The sequence below is a fragment of the Callionymus lyra genome, chromosome 17, assembly GCF_982586985.1.
Source record: "Callionymus lyra chromosome 17, fCalLyr1.hap1.1, whole genome shotgun sequence".
Taxonomy (NCBI): Eukaryota; Metazoa; Chordata; class Actinopteri; order Syngnathiformes; family Callionymidae; genus Callionymus; species Callionymus lyra.
In genome coordinates this window covers 18,467,603-18,486,693 of record NC_141834.1, presented here as the reverse complement: position 1 = coordinate 18,486,693, position 19,091 = coordinate 18,467,603, and the positions used below count along the sequence as shown (strand labels likewise).

General features: G+C 35.1%; 1 protein-coding gene across 7 annotated transcripts in view; it reads right to left on the bottom strand.

Annotated features, from left to right (window-relative positions):
• Positions 1-19,091, bottom strand: part of LOC148062862 (F-actin-uncapping protein LRRC16A-like) — a 56,362-nt gene that overhangs the window by 25,374 nt on the left and 11,897 nt on the right. For all 7 annotated transcript variants that reach the window (XM_087812296.1, XM_087812300.1, XM_087812298.1 and 4 more), the window contains exons 3-11: positions 12,647-12,697; positions 8,995-9,054; positions 7,090-7,211; positions 6,902-6,999; positions 6,187-6,257; positions 5,939-6,012; positions 5,791-5,866; positions 490-578; positions 243-337 (exon numbers count right to left, since the gene is read on the bottom strand). In XM_087812296.1, coding sequence (XP_087668422.1) covers positions 243-337; positions 490-578; positions 5,791-5,866; positions 5,939-6,012; positions 6,187-6,257; positions 6,902-6,999; positions 7,090-7,211; positions 8,995-9,054; positions 12,647-12,697 — 736 coding nt within the window. The remainder of the gene's footprint in view (positions 1-242; positions 338-489; positions 579-5,790; positions 5,867-5,938; positions 6,013-6,186; positions 6,258-6,901; positions 7,000-7,089; positions 7,212-8,994; positions 9,055-12,646; positions 12,698-19,091) is intronic.

Genomic DNA, 19,091 nt, shown 5'->3' with positions numbered 1-19,091 from the left:
AACACATAAATCATGAAAAATACATTGTAATCTTCACAATATAACATTTGTTTGAATAGGGATGAAATGTTTGCTATTAAATTCAATATATTCGTCTCTTTGAGTAAATAATCTCCTTGAAATGACGATGATTCAGCATAAAAAGATGACGTTGACAGTGCAGCTCTGGAGGAAACATTTCAGATTGTTCCTCGTCCAGCCCGACACGGCACCATTAGTCCAGATTAGAGGCTCTGACTCACCTCTGTCCTCCAGGGGGTTGTTGGCCAGATTAATGGTGGTGAGTCCTGAGCTGGGGTTGTGAGCCAGAGCCGAGGCGAGCTTCTGGGCAAAATCCCTGAACAGAGAAAGAAAAAAAAAACATGTTACATAATACAGTCTGAGCTTCACTTCATATATAATAATAATTGTAACTATCACAGAAAAGAGTAGATTATAATCATTTTTATAACCAATACATTACAGAGAGAATCGTGGAGAACATCTTACGTTTTGAGTCCTGCATTATCCAGAACTAGTTCCTCTAGTCGACTGGAGCGAGACACCACTCGTAGAATCTGCTCGCACACGTCTGCGGACTGATGGAAACAACTTAGTTTAAAAACTGTTAAAAACATTCACCACATAAGTAAGAAATTAATTAATAATTAATTTGAAAAGTTTAATTCCTGCCCTTTCTAAGAAGATTAAGGTGATGCTTAACCGAATATCAACACTATTTTATATACTTTGAATTTTAATAAGTGAAATATTAAAGATATTAGATGAAAACCAATCAATGATAAACATATAAAATGAAAGTGTTTGCTCTAAAAATAAACATATGTATTTAGTTCCAAAGAAAAATCTGCTTCAAATAAATTAAATCATTGAAACTACATTTTAGTCATGATGCTTTCACATTTGATTGGATGTAAAGAAGGTTTTTCCTCAAAAAATCAAGATATTGCTCTAGTTTAAGTGATAATGTGCATCAAATTAAACACATAAATCATGAAAAGTGCATGTTATTCATTACACCATCACATTTGTTTGAATAGAAATAAAGTTTATGCTTTAGATTTCATTTTAGTAAATAATCAGCTTCTAATTAAACTTACAAATCATGACAAATACATTTAGATAACTACTATCTGAAAAAAATTGTTTTTATCAATAATAAACAAATATTATGACAAGAGTTATGAAAGTATCTGCGCCATCAGAATTTTTCAATGGTTATATTTAGAATAAAATTAATCATTTATATATTAAAATTAATTCGTTTTTATTGAATAATTAAACAAGAAAAATGTAATATTTTCAAAATTAATGGTTTTAATTACACAGTTTTATATTGTAATTCCAAGAACAATGTTCTAAATTCAATATATATATTTATTTTAATTTATAGACTTTTAAATTCAACAATAACATTAAATTATTTAAAACCTTAAAGCATAGAAATTACTTAATTCAATTATTCATATTCATAATAAAATAAAATAAAAATAAACTAAAAAACCCATTTAATAATAATATTCAAAGATTCAACATTTGAAATCTTAAATACAACCATTAAATATTCTATTGATAGTGATATACTTACATTTTTTACTGATATAAATCCAGATTTTAACAAAATAGTAGTTTCACAAAACTCAATGAAAGAACTTTTGTCCAGCACAAAAATCACTGTGATTATAACACTTAATTTAAGCTGATCTTACTGTAAGTTTGGGTTCAATAATAAACTCGTAGACAATGTTTACCGATTCGTTTAGACCCGAGTCACGGTTTACAACACAAACATGTTGATAAAAAAACAACTGTAATGGGCCATTTGTCTCTAATTGGTTTTCATTACAGACGTTCCTGCTGTTTCTCTCCGGATCAGTACCAGTGCGTTCACAACACTGGCAGCATTGTCCGGCCAGAGTGGGGAGAGAAGAGGGTGAGGAGAGAGAAGAGGGTGAGGAGAGAGAGGAGAGCGATAACAGTCCGAGACAACAAGGCCGCGAAGAAAGACAGCATTGTTGCATGTTTACTGTGAAACTGTGCGTATGACCCGGCAGGAATATGAATGATGGAGGGATGGAGAGGAGGACACCAGCATACAAAACAGTCACAAACAGAGGACACGATAAGAAGCTAGCGTGATAACAATAGTTACACAATGACGAGAAAGTGCTTTTCTGCTTATCTTTAAATTTACACAGACTTTAACGGTGATCGATCATAAGCTCAAGAGAAGTTTCCACTTCCACAGAATCCACAAAACAAACAGCCGTCGGCCATAAACAAGGAGAACCGTAATCTCTCCGGAAGATAAGATGATAAGCAGATGTGTTGCAAAGTCATTTATATTTCCTACTATATCTCCAGATACTTTAGTCGTGTATGCACGTGTACTAATGTTTACTGCCCTTGATCTATCTATAATATTATTAATATATTATTTTGGAAATATTGTTTTATTATTATTCCATTACCATTATTTTTTCATGTTATTGTCGTTTTTATTATTATTTATTGTCGTTTGCTTATTATATTTAATATGTATACTGTTTTATCTATCCATCCATCCATCCATCCATCCATCCATCCATCCATCCATCCATCCATCCATCCATCTATCCATCTATCCATCTATCCATCTATCCATCCATCTATAATTTGTTTGTGAACTGCTGAATATGGGAGGAAAAAATCTATTTACACTACTAAATATATACTTATTTTTCAGGCGTTTGAATGGAGTTAAACCACTGTTTGATTAGAGTCTTTTAGGAGATTAGTTCTTATCATTATTGTTATTATTTTGTCATTTCTAGTTAAATAATATGAGTTAGTAGTGTATATATAGTCTATCTATCTATTTATCTATCCATCTTTCGATGTGTACATTTTTGGTGAACTGCTGAATATGGGAAGAAAAAATCTATATGAATAAAAGCAAGTTTTAAATAGGCAATAAATACAATGAATATATAAACTTTAAAAGAGCTGGCAGTCACGAACACACTGTTGTGTAAATGAGCTAATATTGCCACATGGATTCAAAAATTAACTTTTAAAATAATCATTAATTATTTATTTATTAATTTATTGAAGGTTTACCTCAAATCTGAGATTTATATCCCCAAAAAAATCTGCTGTATATCTTATTATTACTTACATGGATACAAATAGCGAACATGCTAGTGGAAATGTAGCCAAAGTGCTAACATGGTTGATCAAACAACAAATTAAACACAATAAAAGGGATGTAGTTAAAGTTAAAACAGCTTATTAGGTTTAAATACTTGTATTATAGGCAGTAAATGCTGATATATTCACAATAAAGTTAAATAATACTGGGTTTATAACTGATATGCTAACGTTGTAAATGAGCTAACATTGTTAGCACAACAAACGGGATCCCTCAAGACTAATTCATATTAATTGGACTAAATTAAACTAGCTAACTAAATTTAGAGACTGATATTATTGACAATAAATGCTGATATATTCACAATAAAGTGTTATTCTAGTAGGAATTAAAGTTATGCTAACATGGTAAATTATTAGCAGAAAGAATTAATGAGGATCCATCAGGATTAACTCATATTATTTAACTAGAAATTACAAAAGAATACTAATAATGATAAGAACTAATCTCCTCAGAGACTCAAATCAAACAACGGTTTAACTCCATTCAAGTGCCTGAAAAAGACAAGTGGTGCTTTTGTTATCTTTTTCTTCTTCTGTCCTTTTCCATGTGAACTCTTCCCCGGTTTGTCTTATTCCGTTTTATTATCTACTTCCTACAGTTTGACTAAACAAAGTTATTGTTTCCATTCACATGGGTTCAAAAACATGTCACGCTAGTGAGAGGTCAGAGGTCAGCGCGGGGCTTATTTATTCTTGTTCAGCTTGTGATCTCTGTACCAACGTTCTCACCAAAAGAATACTTTTTATTTATAAACTTTACTACTTCAATGCAAGAATCAATAAAATATATATAATTTACGACCAAAATAGATATTATTACATTATTTATTTCTCTAAATATTATCGGTATAAAGTGTAAATTGAACCTAAAAAGGAAACACTTTAGCTATTGTTTATAAAAATAGCATAAAGACAAGTAAAAGCTAAAAATAACATGAATTTAACATTTTGAGTGAATTTTATATATTCATAAATACAGCATTCTGTAAATTAAAAATAACTTTTGAGTTGCTTTAAAATATAGACAAGCAATTAACAATTACTGACTTGATTCTTGATATTTATACAAACAAAACAAAAAAACAAGATTACATTTAGAAAACAAAACATGTTTAATTAAATTAAATCCAGGAATATTTTGGATTTTGACATTATATAGTTTAATAAAAAATAAGGTAAAATAGCTTTTAAGTTCATGGCTATTACTGCTGATTAACAAAAGTCTGTTAACCAAAGTTCAATTTAGTTCACTTGTTTTGTTTTTCAAATTCCCAACAACTGTGACGACTTCCACTCAAATCCTCTAACGTCCCAAAAAGTCCCGGCAAGAGCGGATGTGTCACGAAGCATGTCTGAGCCTCCGTGTCCGTGCAGGATTTTCCGTGTTCACTAGAAAAGGAGACTGTGACTAAGTGTGGAGGTAATTGTTTGGACAGAGAGAGCACTGGTGTGAACCGGTGAGCCGACGTGAAGTCCCGAGACGGGGAGTTTGTGGTAGAGGGGGCGGCGGTGGGAGGGGGATCAGTCTGAGAAATTGAGCCCCTTTGTCTTATTTGGATTCTGAGTCTTATCACATGAGAACACTGAAGCTCAACAGACAGGAGGAGGAAGATGGAGGAGACAAAGAGGAATGTTGGAGGCAGAAGTTAGAGGAAGGAGGACGAAATCATGCTCCGAGCTACCTATTAACTGATAACCATCCGCACAGACGCACAGTAATTTCATTTTAAAAACGCAAGAGCAGGTTATTAAAACTGGAGGTTTCACTATGATTATTAGAGCTTTTGGGTCCATGAACAAGGACGATGAAAGGAAAGTGTAGAATTTGAATTATTCAAGTGTTTCCACACAAATTCAACCTCATATTTATTAAGATTTTATTTATTTACTTATTTAAAAAGTCATGGTGAACAGTGGGAATTGGACCTTCTTCAATACTGGGATGTATGCAGGAGAATAAACCTACATTTTGAGAGCAAGAATGGACATGAAAGAGCCTTAAATTAACTGTACCAGTGTCAGGAAAAGTTTATAAAACTGGTCATTTAACCATTTTTATTTTATTCGAACTTAATTTTATTTTTTTTCTGTACTTTTTACATTTATGTGTATTTAACTAAAAATAAAAATATAAATGAATTCAAGTGCTTTGAATACTTCCCTTCACTGTACCAAACCGAGGAAAAGGGTATAAAACTGGTCATTTAACCTTTTTTATTCAGAAATAAAATATATATAAAGAATAATTCGAATTTAGAATTTCATTTTCTCTTTCTTTTCTGTACGTTTCACTTTCGTGTGTATTTTTTTAAACTAAAAATGAAAAAAAATGAAATGAATTAAAGTGCCTTACAAGATATCTCTATGTTTTTCTCATAGTTACCTCTCATAATTAGAAAACATACAATAACATTTAATTTCTATTTATAATGCCATAGCTACACTTTCTTAAAAACATGTTTTTTTTTTATGGTCTTGTTTCTCCACATTTAAAGGGCATTTCTTTGGCTTAACACCAAATATAACGTTGATTGTTATGAGAACGAACAGTCCCCCACTGCAGTAAAAACATAAAATGGTACAATAACAGTGACTAACCAGCTTGTAGTCCTTCGTGGACAGCTTGGTAAACCACTGGTTAAACTCCAGGACGGCTATTATCGCCACCAGATCTCTGCGTGCAGGTGAAGAGGAAAAAGTTAATCATTCATCCGGACTTGTTCCGATGATCTGATATCCCACTGACCGGTTTTCCAGATGGCTAAAGTCCTGCAGGTTAAGCTCCCGCGTGTCTTGAGTTAAATAAATGGTGTCAACATCCTGGAAAGAAATGTTTGTTACCATGGTGACACTGGATTTAAAAAAAACAGTTGAACAAATGAAGTCATGAAGCTTGAATTGGCATCAGGAAGTGGCATAAAAATACACGTCAACTGGGTGTAATGGCAAAAAAAAAAGGATTTTAAATGAGTTTATTATTTTAGAAACACTGACCCACTGGACCTCTTCTCTGTACGGCAGACCTAACCAGTCGCAAACGCACCGATACAGTTGGGAAAATCCACCTGAGTAAAGACAAAAACAAACTAAATATTACAAACAAACACAAATTGACATATTGCACAGCAGCGTGGAAGGAGCATACATTTGACAGGCGTGTGTATTGTCAAGAACTTCCCGATCTACTCACGATACAATATTGTACGATATATTGTGGTACTGTAGTAACAAGGATATATTTGTAGTAGTATTGTCGAGTACTTGACTCTGGTGTTGCATAATTTAACGACCACATGACTCTTGACGAAGTCGTTACCAAAATATGTCCAAACATCAGCTTTAAAAGCAGCTTCAAGAGACTGTATCCTCTCATCCTCAGTCAATGCCATATCTAACGGGATTACATTCTTTCTTTAGCTGCTGAGGGCGTAATTACTGCTGCCAATGTTTTTTTATTTTTATTAAACGTCATGAATATTTGCAGGTTATTTGCAAATATATATATATATATTTTAATATGAATTCAGTGTCGTGGAACATCGTCGCGGTATCATGAAAATAATATTGCGATATTTAAGTAGTTCAATATTTTATCAAATATCTTATCAAAATCATGACATATTTCAATGTACTTATTAGAGTAATACATAATAAAATGAGCATTAATCAAATATATATGAACTGAAAAAGATGCATCATTGAGGTGTACCACAGGGTCCCGGCTCAGCAACTTTGTTGTTTTCCCATGACGTCTGCAGGTTGTTCAACCGGTCCGGAGGATCCATGCAGAGTTTCTTTATCACTTTCCTGAGCAGAGAGAGAGAGAGAAAGAGAAAGCACAAGGTCAAATACTTGGACTGATACGACGACTTCTAGCCGAGGACTGCTGAGACTCACTGGGGAGGAAGACCGGGACATATTCTCAGCAGACAGTTTCCTATGTGAGCGACCACCTCGTTGACCTCGTCTGTGGAGAGCAGCTTCAGAGAGAAGGATCCTCGCTCGTACTCAATGCAGAGCTGAGGCGAACAAAAAAGGAAAATATACATAAACACAATTAGATGCACTTGTTCTTCAACACTCCACAATAAACTAGTTCAGTCCCGGAGCTACGTTTGACCTTTTCACCATCCACGTGTACTTCCTGAAAAGCCAGAATGACATTTACATTTTTTTTTTTTTTACTTCACACACCTTTTTACACAAGAAATATAGTTTGTATATTATGTTCCAACATTATTTTTTAATCATTTTACCACCTCAGCTTTTATCCTTTTATCCATGTTGTATTGTTAATTATCATTTGGTTAATTATATAATGAAAACGAATATAATTTTTCACTTTTTACTTTATTAATGTTTAGCTATACAATACTAAATCATAAACAAAATGTTTTAAATTTTTCATTTACTTATGCTATAATAATAACACTATACAAATAATTATAATTTAATTTATAATATGCATAAGGTTTGTGTATAAGGCTAATTTATATGTATTTTATTAACTATGCAAAATTATATTTTCTTCTCATATGTTCACATTTTTTACTTTTATTTATTATTATTACTTTTTATAAGCTACATCCCTACCTTTACTTGTTTACCTTTAATGTATTTATTTAATACATTTATATGTGATTTTTCATGTTTTTATTTTTATTTAATCTCAAATTAAACTTCTCTGTTCTTATTTTTCCTTTACAAATTTAACGCATCCGGATTCTGAAGAGGCTGAATCTGATAATCCAGGTTAAGATGTAGAGACACTTCAACGCAAAGATAATCCAAACCATCAAATCTCTCCGAGCAAATTAACATATTGGTAGATTTAAAGAAAAAGCGGACGTATTTAAAGATTAGAAGGACAGAGGTTCATCTTCAGGAACGCTCTGGATATTCACAGAGATTATCACGGATATAGAAGGTCGATAATCCCGATGATGTCTGAAGAGCAAACAGCAGCAGCTCTGCAGCGATAATGTATAGAAATATAATCTTCTGCGAGATTCATCTGCAGAGAGACAACAAAACCACATCTCTATCCAAGAGAACATGGACGACTGCCATCGACAGAAAAGTAAGTGTCAGACTTCATTGTTTGCAGATGAGATTAGAAACGACGTGACAAAGAAATGAATAAACAGTGAAGCGGAAACAAACATTTGGTGAATATGAGCTCAAGCAACACTGGCTGACTTTGAATCATTATAAAGGTTTTTTGGATACGATTTTGACATTTCTTTGGAGACGTGTGGGCCTGAGAAGATTTGTTTTAATGTAAAACTAAAATAGTCAAGAATATCATAGCTTAAGGAATAATAGTAGCTCATGATTTCACTACCAAAATATGAATAACTATACATTTCATAGCAACGGTACATGTTTTCCAAGGAAAAGGACACAAAGTAATTGTTGATGCCATTTTTTTCCGTCATTAAAGAAATTAGCAATGTTGTAACGACTCAAAATATGGAGTCCACTGTATCCTCTCGACCTCAGTCATCACCAGGATCTCACCGGAACTCATGTTTTTTTTTCTAGCTGCAGAGGACGAAGTGACTACTGCCATCTGGAGCCCGAACGTTTAATTACAACACAAAAATAAACAAACGGCATACATATGATGAGGTATCATATTTGGAACTTCTGAATGAGTTAACTCTCATCGTAAGATGTCAACATTTTTATTCGTCACTACCAGTTTTCTCTTCGTCAATCGTGACCCTCCTCGAGTGAGGTTTGCACAACCAAGTGTAAAAATCCGTAGCGACCACATCAATGAAGAGTGACGGATCTTACCTGAGTAGGCTTGCTACAGGTGATGCCCTGGATCTCCAGGTAATTGAAGGAGTGTTCCACCTGTGAGACAGAAAAACCACATTAAACATTCACGACCATTAGTTTGTTCAATCGCTCTCTTAGTTTGCTGCCTTGATGTGGTTTCTAAAACATAAAGCTGGTCAACAAATTACTTTCACTGGAACGTCTTAATAGTTATCTTGATCTTGACCACTTGACCACCAGATGATATAGACGCGATTCATTATTTTCCTCTTATCTTATAAAAATCGATGCGCAAATTGATCGCTGATTTCCCAAATAGTGTTCCATGCTTTATTTTTGTCTGAATCTAGCTCAAAGAAATAATAATAAAAAATAGGAAAATAGTGTCATTGCTTAGGATTCGATAAATAGTAACAAAATAAAATGGCAAAATGCTCCAAAATAAAAAAAATCCATTCGTATCCACTTCAATGTATAATGTAAATAACGTGATGACCAACATGTGCGATGGTTTCGCTTTTGCATTTTTACCCAAACAAATGCAAACAAAATGATTGCGTTATTATTTTGAATTTAACAAACTGTTGGTTTTGTCATCCCGTCGTTGGCGACTTATATGAAATGGCGATAATGTGCATTTTATTGGACGAACTTGTTGAAGATCACATATTCTTTTGGTTGACTTAAAATCAGCTTTTATTTTGGGTATTTTGCAGATTAATTCTGTGATCTTAGTTTCCTTCTCTTAATGATGAATGATAGCTTATCGATTGATTTGTTCCAGGAAGGGAAGTGTCGCTTGAACAGCCTATATTTGGGTTGAACGTGGATGTGTATGTATTCCCAGGCTGTGATGTCATATTGATGCTATCATGAGGTGTATTTATTTAGGTTGTATGTAAGTATGATGTCACTGCTGGTCAACAGCCTGCCACTGTAAGAAACACGGTTAAACCCAAAAAAAAAACCAAGCTATGACCTTGAAACCCGCTTTATAAAATTTAAACCTGCAGAAAAAAATAGTGGTGGTAATAATAATAGTGTTTTTTATCAGCAGCATGTGGCTGCAGAGCTCTGGACGACGAGGATAAGAAGTTCCGTGGCGAGCGTTTCCATTCCTTAAAAGGACATGAGCGGAGATCCTCTCATGTGACGGAGGATCCACCAGTGAAAGTACACACTTTCTCTTCATTCTTTGTACTTCAGCCACACACACACACACGTGCACGTACGCGCACATGTGCATCTGCGCCCGAGGGAAGTCTGGGCATGGAGGCCAGACTATTCCAGGTGGGCACGGTGTTTGTGGTTTGGCTCGGAGATGAGAGTCTGACTTCAGTCCGATTGTGTGTGGGTGGATTTATTCTTGTTCTGCGGTTCGTTTCTGCTCCGAGGTTCTAAAAGTACTTGACAATTACAGCACAAATGCTGCAGCTGGAGGTGAGAGAGTGGAGAGTATACGATCATTTTATTACTTTCTTCATATTCATCTTATTCTTGGAATAATCCAGACAGAATCATTTTCATTACTACCTCTGTACACACTCAACACACACACAATCTAACATCATTATTTTGACCCAGGGCCCGGCTCCCCTGTAAATAGAGTTACCCCACCACAGAACTTTCCAGTCCGTCAGCCCCATCAGTACCTCCTCCCTCCCCCACGAGCTTCGACTTTTCAAAAAAGTTTGTGGTTTGATGATCTAATTTTCTATAACTTTTAAGTTATTTTCTTCTTGTATTTAGAGATTTTAAATACAGGACCAGCGAGTCCAGTATTGGTAAGAATCTGGCAGTACGATATGTAATGTAGTACTGATCTGATCCAGCCTTACACCCCAGCTCGGGCTCTGAGGTCTGTGGATCAGAATCTACTTATGGTTCCTGAACACGGCTCAGGACCAGAGGAGAGAAATGGAGTCTACTGACTCCTTCAAGAAACATCTTAAGACGTTTCTATTTGTTCAGGCTTTTCCTTGATTTTCTGGAACTCCTGTGTTGTTCTCAGTATTATCTTGATCTTTAAAGTGTATATACTTTTTTGAGTATTATTTTGTTTGTTTAAGCGCTTTGTGACCCTGGTCTGGAAAAGCGCTATATAAATAAATATTACTTACTTACTTACTAATACGAAACAGTAATAAAACGTATCGTGATACTGTAGTAACAAGTAGTATTTCTGCAGTATTGTCGAGTACTTGACTCTAGTGTTGCAGAATTTACAGACCATATGACTCTTGATGAAGTGGTAATGACTTTATACGTTTTGATACCAAAATATGTCCAAAAAATTTAAGTCACTGTATCCTCTCGTCCTCAGTCATCGCCAGGATCTCACTGTTCATTTAGCTGCAGAGGGAAGTAATGGACTCCTGCTATCTAGCTCCAAAACTTTTAATTACAACATAAAACTAGCATACATTTCTGTAACTTAATTGTAAATAATTTTTTTTAATAAAATCAAGTTATTATGAAATGCAAACCATAAAAAACTATGATTGAATACAGTATAGTATAGTAAAAGGATTTAGTATTTCTTAAGTGGATCTATATTTTCATACACTCTTTGTATTTACAGTTTAAAACGCTTAAGGTTACAAAAACAACTGTTGTTCAAACATCGAGTGTGTTCTAGTGGTAAAGATTATTTGAGGACAAAATGGTGCATTAAGTAGGATTAAAAAGAGCCTTTGCAACAAACGTATCCGCATTGACTCTTTGCCCAGTCGTGGTGCAAAGTAAAAGGGAGTTGAGCTGATAAAAGGTTGACACGTCAGATCAACAGCTGCAGAAAAGAGAATTCATAAAACCACCTGATTTTATGTAGTGAAAGGATAAGAGATAACTACAGTTAACCACAAATCACACGGTTCTTGTCGTCAAATAGATTGAAAGGTTGGAATTTATCGTAAAACTTAAATATTATTCGAATATTTTTTTTCTTTACATTGTAAAAGTGGTCGCAGGCTATATAATTAAAGAAGAATATATCAATATTTTCTCAAGTTTTAAGAAGCTCAAGCTTCAATGACACAGTTTTAACTACAATACGAACATCGTTGCAACTCATGTGCTGAACCAAAGAACTTCTGCTTTTGAGGTAAGAAAGCGGTCTAGACTATTACATTCTCAAACACTTACTAACTAACTGTGAAGAATGATGACACATTGCATATAAAAAAAAAGAATTATCTTTTAATTAATTGAGTAAATATTTTTTGCATCGTATCGTGAAGAGGAGCTTCTTGTATTGTATCGTAATCATTGTTTTATTAGAACAAACAGTACACATATTAAAAATAATATCGAAAACACTTAATATAATATAATAAAAACATAATAAAAGCAATAATACAATAATAAAATGTCTGTGGTGGCTCAAGACACCATTTTTTACGACGGTTTATATTGTAGCGATTACACTGTTGGAAAATAAACACGTCATTTTCAATAAAAAATTCTAACCAAAGTTGCATTTAACGAGATTAAACTTTATTTATTGTTTCTAATTAAATGTGTATTATCCTTAACTGTATTTAATTGTTTCTCAAATAACAGAGTTATAGTTTGACCAAGTTTTAATTGGTGTTTTGAATAAGAAATTAATGTTTTTGTCGTACATTAGTTAATAATAATAAAGAAAAAACTTTGACAGAACATTTACCTTGGTGGGGATGCGAGCGGTCAGCAGGTAGACGCGATGAGAGGCGAGCGCCTGAGAGAGAGAGAGAATAAAGACAAGTGTAAGTACACACTCGGTGACAATAGCTTTTACAACAGCCCAGCAATGACACACTCCAGCAGTTGAGTCATCGAGATGAAAGGCTTCAGAGCGAGGCCTCGCCGGTGCAAACATGAGAGACAAAGAGCAGGAATGACAAAACTGTCCTCGTCCTTAGGTTTCAACCTCGTCGGGAATTCTTGTCTTCGCGCAAACAGACATGATTTTGGACCAAAGTTCACACGTTTAGTTTTACTACAGAACAAAACATCTTTATATTCGAAGCATCATCGAATCACTCAATCAGTAGGAATCTTGAGAACTGACCGGCAAGTCATGAAGGAAATAATAATCTGGGACTTAATATGGAACATTGATTTAAAAGCCCCTTTTTTTCTTTTACCCAGCATCCTTCGCTCTGGACTCCACAGGCAGCATTTGTGCGGTTTGATGTGATTAGAGGCGACAACCAGGCCTGTGTGTCCAAAGATAACCTCTCCTGAAGAGCACCGGTCACCACGGCTACACTTAACTCTCGCCATTACTTACCAGCATTATCTCCTCTGGAATATGGAGTACAAACATGATACTAGCCTCAGCAGCAGACTTCTGATACCAATCTTTAAAGAATAATAATTGATATTAAAAACAGGTTTTTATTGAATTTTTATTCAAATAGTATATGTATATTCATCATTAATGGAAACACATAAATAACAACAATTTAAATACGAATTATAAAATATGAAGAAGAGGAAAATAAATAAATACAATTAAAATAACGTATAATTGTAATATTTATGAGTTTAAATAACAATTTAACTTGAATTTGACTCAGTGAGACAAGGTCCCAAAGCAAAAGCTGATGCTCTGTGTCTTCATAGGTGTGTTTTCCACAGAAGAAGAAGTGGTTCACATAATATATTTACTCGTGTAGAAGAAAGTTGGAACATACAGCCAAAAAACCTCATGTTTTCAAGCGTGGACGGTTGTCAAAACTCAGCGTGCATGATTTTTGGGAAGAAGCCAGAGAGTTGGCAGCAACACTCGGGCAGGAAGAGGAAGTATCAGGTAAAATATGTGAGCTGGAGCAAATTCAATATAAGAATGTCGGTATAAAAGTGCCACTATTTTTACTTTAAATGTAAAGTATGTTTTAAAATAGATTTAATTTATGATTTTCTTTTTTATTATTGGAATTAGAAATTTTTAATCTATGTGTAAAAAGATGCTTTTTGGTACCATTATCAGTAAAGCACCAGTATTATTAACAGTTCTATAATGAATTTAAAAGGCTATGAACACAAAAAACAAATGTTTTATTTACTTCTTTTTTTTAATATTGGATTAATTTAATTCAAGTATTAAGAACAAAAACAAATGAAAACGTTCAATATAGAGATCATTGAATAATAATTAAAACATAAATAAATAATGCAATGCTTAAAAAAAAAATGAAAAAAAGAAACCTTTCAACATGGAAAATACACAATTCAATTAAAAAACATTTCAATTAAAAGTAAAATTTAACAATTTAAAAAAGGATATTGGTTTTTGTATCAGTGTCATCAGAATATTAAACTTTTAGATCTCAATTAATTAATCCTGGCCCCCAGAATTTTATGAACCTGGTTCATAATCTAATCCAATCATCAATGATTGACGGCCGACTACACACCAGACCCCCCCACCGGCCCCTGACCGTCACCCTGGACCGAGCAAGTTTGAAATCTCACTGACTCAGAGATTTCACACTCGCCTCCATCCAGACCAACCAGATGGCAGCAGCACTGGAGCACACAGAGCATCTGCTATTAGACTCTGTTGAACACACACACACACATGCACACACACACACACACACAAAGATGTTACATTCAAGGAAACTCACAATTATGCGTCTGCATCACATCAAAGACTCAAACATACACAAAGATCAGTCGAGCGTAAAGTTTAAATTCCCAGATTATCTTCCCTGCTGTAAACCTCATGTGCCGACCACTCCATAAACATTATGTCCACCCCCCCCCATCCCTCCTCGAGTCACCACCACCCTACACATACACTGCGTTTCTATGGCAACCACTCAGCCTGTACTTCACACACGTTTATGAATACACACAGTGTGTGCGCCGACAGACACTTGCTGACACGTAAAAGTAGCTGCTGCTGCTGCTCCAGCCGTGTCTGAGAATGTCAATGAGTCTCCATGTTGCTGATGGCCGGCGTCTCCCGGATAAGTTTGATCTACGGCCGTTCATGTGTGGAAGTCGTCAACCGCAGGAAATCTGCACCTCCTCATGCGTCCCCCTCATAAATATGCTTTTATTCACCCGTCGTGTCTCTAAGTGCTGCTCATGCGTCGCCGGATCCTTCCCAGCCACGTGGTGTTTCTTTTTGTCCGCTTTTGAAAGGAAGACGAGTGTGTAGTGAAGGCGATTCAACATCGTAAACATGTGTTACGAGGACATGAACGGCATCCGAACCTCTGGCTCTTTTATAAGCTTGAACTGCTGCACTGCATTATGGGTAGGGGTGAAAAGATAGCTAACACTTTTTTTTTTTACGATACCGTATGGATATTCAACAGCACTGTGGACCGTCTGTCCATCACTAGGGGTGCAAGAAAATGTTTAATACATGTCACAATACTTTTTTTTAAATAGAAAAAACAACAACATATTTTTATTTTTATCATAGATCTCATATATATTACATTAATTATTTAATAAGGTGTGTATAAAATAAAATGAATCAAGTTTTTAAGTTTTGCTCATTTTTGTGTTGCAGTTAAACTTCCGGCAGCTAGATGGCAGCAGTCTACATCCTCAACAGCTAAAGAAACAATGAAATACTGGGAGATCCCGGCAATGACTGAGGACGAGAGGATACAGTGACTCCAGCAGCTTTTTAAAGCAGATGTTTGGACATATTTTGGTTTGAAAACAAACAAAAGCAGTTACGTCAAGAGTCATGTGGTCTGTAAATACTACAACACCAGAGTCAAGTACTGGACAATACTACACATATATCCTTGTTGCTACAGTATCACTAATTATTGTATTGTTGATCCTGTATCATGATTCGTATCGTATCGTCGGAGTCCAATATACAAATTTTGGTTTCCCCTATTCAAAGCACTTTTTGATTAATAACACCTCAATCCATCCATTCGTTTTCTGCCGCTAAGTCCCTTATGGGGGTTTCAGGGGGGCTGGAGTCTATCCCAGTATCATAGGGCGAGAGGCGGGGGACACCCTGGACAGGACGCAAGTCTATCGCAGGACACACAAAGACAGACAACCATTCACACTCATACCTACGGACAATTTCCCCAAGTTCTCAATCAACCTTTGTATGTTTTTGGACTGTGGGAGGAAACCGGAGTGTCCGGAGTAAACCCACGCAACACAGGGAGAACATATGAACTCCACACAGAAAGGTCACATGTTGATGCCCTCCAGCGCTGACCTTTGAGTGATAAATAATGTCCCAAAGTCCAAAAGAAAAGTGACCAAGAGAACAGGAAGAATGTGATCACTATTTCCCGATGATGATGATGATGATGATGATGATGATGTCATCCAGACTGGATCCCAGAAAGTATTCTGGCCCGTGAGACTGTGACACCAAACGTTAGCGAGCCAAGACAAGCCGCTGACTCAGCAGACTCACTCTGCACCAAAACAACCACAGCAGCTCAACAGAGCTCACAGAAGAAACATGAACAATCCTAGACTTCTCTTATTCTCAGATGAACATGTTTTCAGGACATGCATAACTGTGGTTCTATGAATGACCAGAGTGTGACTCTTGTGACAACAAGTGGGGTTGATGAAGGGGAGAATGATGTTCAGGGAAACCATAAAAGACAACGGCGTGTTACAGTTGTGAGACCTCTTTTTATCACTTCCTTTATCTTTTAGCTAGTTCCGCTGTGAAGACGGGTATTTTTATTAACTTTACTGTGGTTTTTATTTAGTTTCCTTGCCCATGAAGAGAAGTAAACAACTGAAATTCCTTCTGTAAATAAAGAAAAAGTAATCAAAAATGTCATATAATTATTTTCCCCATGATTGGTTTTAAACTGTATAACCAAGTATTTCAGAGTCATCAGAATATTGAATTGTTAAATCTAACATTTCAAACTTATTTGAAACTATTAAAGAATCCTTTTTTTTTTTAAATTGACTGCAATAATTTCTATATTGAAAGGTTCCATTTGTATTTATTGAGTAATTTCTTTTGCACTTTGTTGTCCCTTGCGCTTAGTTTTTTTTTTGTTGCACTTTGTTCTTGTTTTTACGAGACTATCATCTGCTGTGTACTGGAAACCCAATTTCCCCAATCAGAGGGATTAATAAAGTCAATCTATCTATATCTGTATCTATATCTACATCTATATCTATATCCATCCATCCATCCATCCATCCGCGTATCGAAAGGTTGAATTTAGTTTTTAGTTTTTTTAATGAAATGATTTAAATCATACAAAATGCATGACCCTTATATAGAGTTCGATATTACAAAAATATTCCAATAATTACAAAAAAGTACAACATTTTAAACAAGTAAATGTTAGTATAATAGTGTCACATGATTGGCTGAAAGGTCGATCAAGTAGCTCTGTACTCCATTGGTAATGTCTAGCGGCTCCATTATACCAATAATTTTTATATTGAATTTAAAAATGCTACGAATCAAAACATTTTTTAATATAGAATTGTTGTTTTTAACTATTGGAATTACAATATCAAACTCTATGAGAAGAAGAAAAAAATGTTTTATTTTTAAATTCAATTATAAAAAAAACAACAAATTCCTTTCAGCATATAAATAAATGGATTAAATTATAGAAATTAATGAAATGATTAAAAAAAACAAAAAACATTACAATAAAAATGGAAAGTTTCAAGGTTTTAAACTTTAATTATGTCAATGTTCTGATGCCACTGATCCATTTCAATAGTGTTGTAAGACATGAGAAGATTTCCTCAATGACACTCACAACAGACGCCAGAAGATGATGGATTAATGGACATAACAGTTTAATAAAGCGGTCGATTGAAGCAAAAGTAGAGCCAACAAATATACAGCCTTCCTTGAATGAGACACAAATATCTCCAAGGGTCTAAATTGGACTAAAACTGATCTCTGCAGGGTGTGTACCCCCCCGCTAGTACTACTACTACAGTCTGCCAGGGGACGCGTTAACAGAAAGACATTAATATTTTTTTTATCACTATGCTGTTCATCATTATGGAGACGAGCGAAGGGCGGAACAAAGAGACTCGAGGCTCGACTTGTACGACTGATTTGATTGGGTGGTCTTCATCGGACCACAGCTGAGCTCTGGATGTTCAGGTTTGGGTTTTACGTTCTTTTTTAAAATATTTAATTAACGTGTACAACAACAAACAAACAATTCAAATGAGGGATTTAAAAAAGGCAGCTCAATAAAAAAAAAAATGTTGTGTACACAGAAACATGACCAGGCTAGAAGAGTCATCACTGAACACTGATATGCGTCTCCTGGGAGCTGTTCTGGGAGATAAGGTGATGGGGGGACGGGTGGGACGGGTGGGGGGTCCTTGCAAGATCACCGTGTGTTTATGTTCCAAGAGCAGGAATCACAGGAGTTCATTCATCAGCATACATGCCAGACACAAAAGAGTGAGGCGCCAACATTTGTAGCTAAATAGGATATCAGCGCAAAACCCGCGGGGATGATGGGGAGCGAGAGAAGAGGGGGGGTGAGAAAGGAGGGGTGTAATTTTCTTTTTTTTTTAAAGAACAAAAGGAGAGAGAGAGAGAGAGAGAGAGAGAGAGGCAGGTACGACGACGGGACAGTGAGAGCGAAGGATGGCTGAGGCAACAAAGGCAATGTGAGGATAAAAGAAGGAGGGAATAGCAGGAGGGAGGGAGGGGGGTCCTCGCTTGTGAGAAATTGGCGTCCCCCATCCTCTTTGTGCAAAGAGACAGAGACGGATACAACTCAATAATGTGACTCGGAGGTGGTATGAATATATATAAATGCTTCAATATTTGAAATTGAATGATTGAAAACATTGATACGCTTAAAGATCGCAATTTTTTTTTTTAATTCAACAAAACAGTATCCATTTTTTTTTATTTGGAATTAAAAGGCAAATATTCACTTCATTTAGCTTGTTTTTCTTCTGTTATGAAACACAAATATAGATCCCTCAGTTTTAATGCATTAATCGTTGATATATGATAATATTACTATCATTAAATTAATTAAAATAAACTATATATATTGTTGTTCCTACAGTATCACAATATCCTTATATCATGATACATATTGTCACATTCTTTATAATACAAACTCATAGTTCAAAATACGTTTAACAATGTGATTTAAAAA